We start from the raw sequence: 3,058 nt of genomic DNA on the forward strand, positions 1-3,058 counted from the left end.
TGAAACCACAAATTTGCATGTGTCTCCACATGGCACAACAAATCTTCCTGCTAAATTTGGTGAAGATCCATCAAGAGTGGGTGAAGCAGTAGTAAAAAATGCAAAACTGAAAGTTTTTATGCATCTCCCCATGGACCCAATGAACTTCCATACCAAATTTGGTGAAGATCCATCAAGAGTGGGTGAAGCAGTAGTAAAAAATGCAAAACTGAAAGTTTTTATGCATCTCCCCATGGACCCAATGAACTTCCATACCAAATTTGGTGAAGATCCATCTACAGGGGGCAAAGTAGTGGTAAAAAACGCAAATAAGCAAAAATGCCCATATAAAATGCAAAACTGAAAATTTCTATGTACCCCCGCATGGAACCTAATGAACCTCCATACCAATGTTGGTGAAGATCCATCCACACCCCGTGAAGTAGTTACATAGACAGACAACAGACAGTACTATTATATTTATATAGATGCCTTTCTTTTGTCAATAAATCTGAAAATGTTAAAATTAGGAGAAGAATGAAATTTTCAAACCTACCTATGAAAAAAGACACTGTTGATAAAAAGGACAAGTTTTTTCACACTTTTTTTCAAGTTAAGATGTTCATGTTTCGAGGCTTGAAGATGAACAATGATGACTGGTTCAAAAACTTCTTTAATGACTTGGGCTGTAACCTAGACATACAAGATTATAAAATAAAATAAAAGGAGCAGAATACATCTAACTATAAAGGTCTTCACTGAAGTTACAACAAAAAAATTTGTTTCTGGAGTAAACTGAAATGATTCAGAGTAATTTGATGATGTTGATTTCAAAAATGTAGTCAGAATTTATTCATCACCTCTAGATTTTGAGTTATTGTAAGATCTCAATATTTTATCCATACTATGTGAAATACCATGCAATCAACTCAGTCCAATAGATTTATGCTGTGAAATTAAGTTTACTTGAACAGTTTAATTGGCAAAAGGTATACATTTTTGATAACTTCAAATATTGAATATATTGTATTGATGTAAAATTCCAAATATATTGTTCATATATGCTATTTGTTCTCTATATAATTGTAGCAAATTGTACCACTTTTGCTTCTTTCCCATGCTAATCTGTTCAACTGAGCATAAAAGGGGTGGAGTCAGATGCCTCTCTCTCTCAGTTGCCTCTCACTCACTCAATTGGTTACTTTTCCTCCCTCTGTGCACATTCAAAACAAAGTCTGACCTTCTTCCTCATATCATACCTGCGACATAATCAAATTCTGCAAAACTTTGTTTATTAAAATATTTTAAACTCTGGCTACTTCTAGTTCGAGTAAAATCTGAAAGTGCATAACTCAACCAAACAGTTTCTCCTAAATTTGTAGAAAAAATATTACAGTTTCATGAAGAAAAAACATCACACACAAGGTAAAGGTAGCTTACTACCATTATTTTGGGTGTAAAAATTAGTGGTCAAGAAAAACATTGGGCTAAACATGTATGGTTGTACAGTTTGCACATCTGGATTGACACTGGCTGAATAAGAAGAAGAAAGCAAGTATGCCATTTGCAGTTCCCAAGATATGATGTGAGCCCAAAGATCATCTAACTGACTGTTATTTTTTGCATGACTAATGTTTCTGGATATTCAGGAAAACTAAACAATACATTAAATATCTAGATATTGCATCTAGTACCTCATGGGTATAGTTTTCTTGTGCCACATCCACCAGCAAATTGGGAAACAGAAGAGTTATCCTGCAAAGAAGATAATGAATCGTCTTCATCTAGTAATTCTATTCCTGTGGCATTTCAACATAATCTACCTCATCTGATCACACAAGAAGAGTGAAATAATCCTATTCTTGACTTTTCTCTATTAATGCAGTATAAGGAACTTCTTGGCTCTTGTTTACAGCAATGGAATTTATTAACTACAGGAACAAGAGTTTCAATTAGCTGAAGTCACCATCAAAGTCTTGCTTCTCACTACGGCATGCATGATACTTTGTGTTTCTGTACAAATGTTGATGCATTAATGGAAGAATTAGGTACTGAACATCATCCTCAAGAATGGAGAATTTTATCGATTCATCTAAAGTTAGTCTGAAAGCTGTACTTTTGCATAATGGGAACACTAAGTCATTGATTCCTGTTGCTCATGCTGGGAACACTAAGACACAGATTCCTGTTTCTCATGCTGTGAACACTAAGTCATTGATTCCTGTTTCTCATGCTGTGAACACTAAATCAATGATTCCTGTTGCTCATGCTGTGAACACTAAGTCACTGATTCCTGTTTCTCATGCAGTGAACATGAAAGAAACTTACCAAAGCATGCAGATTATACATTCTTAAATGGAATTTTCAATAAATAAATAAAGTTATTAAAGAAAAAGTTTTATTTTCACAATAAATAAGAATATTTTGAATAATTATATTATAACTCAAAAAGTAGAGGTGATCAGTAATTTACAACATGTGTTTTAGAATCAGCATCATCAGGTTATTCAGAAACAGCTGTATTTCTTCAAGTAGTAGAGAAAATGTTGTTTTTTTTGTTTCCCGGTGTTATTTATTCATCCTGTATTTAGTAAGTAAGTAGCATAGCAAACTTATACTTCACTAGATAAATGGCTAATAAAGTTTTTATTTTCATTCTATTTAAAATGATGCACAATAATGCAAATATATCAAAGTTAAAAAAATATATTCATGTTTTTCTCTGTACTGTTGGTTTTCTGAGTAATATTGAACATTATCAATCCTTTTAACATGTTATTAGATTTACATAATTAAAAGAGAACATACCCAGATGGGAGTGGATAAACAAGAGAACTAATATCACATTCACCTATTGCTGTTAGTTTTATTGGTGCAGTAGACATCACATTCATCTATTGCTGCTAGTTTTATTCGTGCAGTAGACATCACATTCACCTATTGCTGCTAGTTTTATTGGTGCAGTAGACATCACATTCACCTACTGATGCTAGTTTTATTGATGCAGTAAGCATCACATTCACCTATTGCTGCAGTAGCCATCACATTCACCTATTGCTGCTAGTTTTATTGGTGCAGT

The 3,058-nt window shown here is 33.4% G+C and overlaps 1 protein-coding gene across 1 annotated transcript in view; it reads right to left on the bottom strand.

Moving 5' to 3' along the window:
- Positions 1-3,058, bottom strand: part of LOC106466801 (unhealthy ribosome biogenesis protein 2 homolog) — a 71,297-nt gene that overhangs the window by 44,243 nt on the left and 23,996 nt on the right. The window contains exon 6 of the mRNA XM_022394884.1: positions 536-672. Coding sequence (XP_022250592.1) covers positions 536-672 — 137 coding nt within the window. The remainder of the gene's footprint in view (positions 1-535; positions 673-3,058) is intronic.

Source organism: Limulus polyphemus, unplaced genomic scaffold (assembly GCF_000517525.1).
Source record: "Limulus polyphemus unplaced genomic scaffold, Limulus_polyphemus-2.1.2 Scaffold2384, whole genome shotgun sequence".
NCBI classification, from domain to species: domain Eukaryota; kingdom Metazoa; phylum Arthropoda; class Merostomata; order Xiphosura; family Limulidae; genus Limulus; species Limulus polyphemus.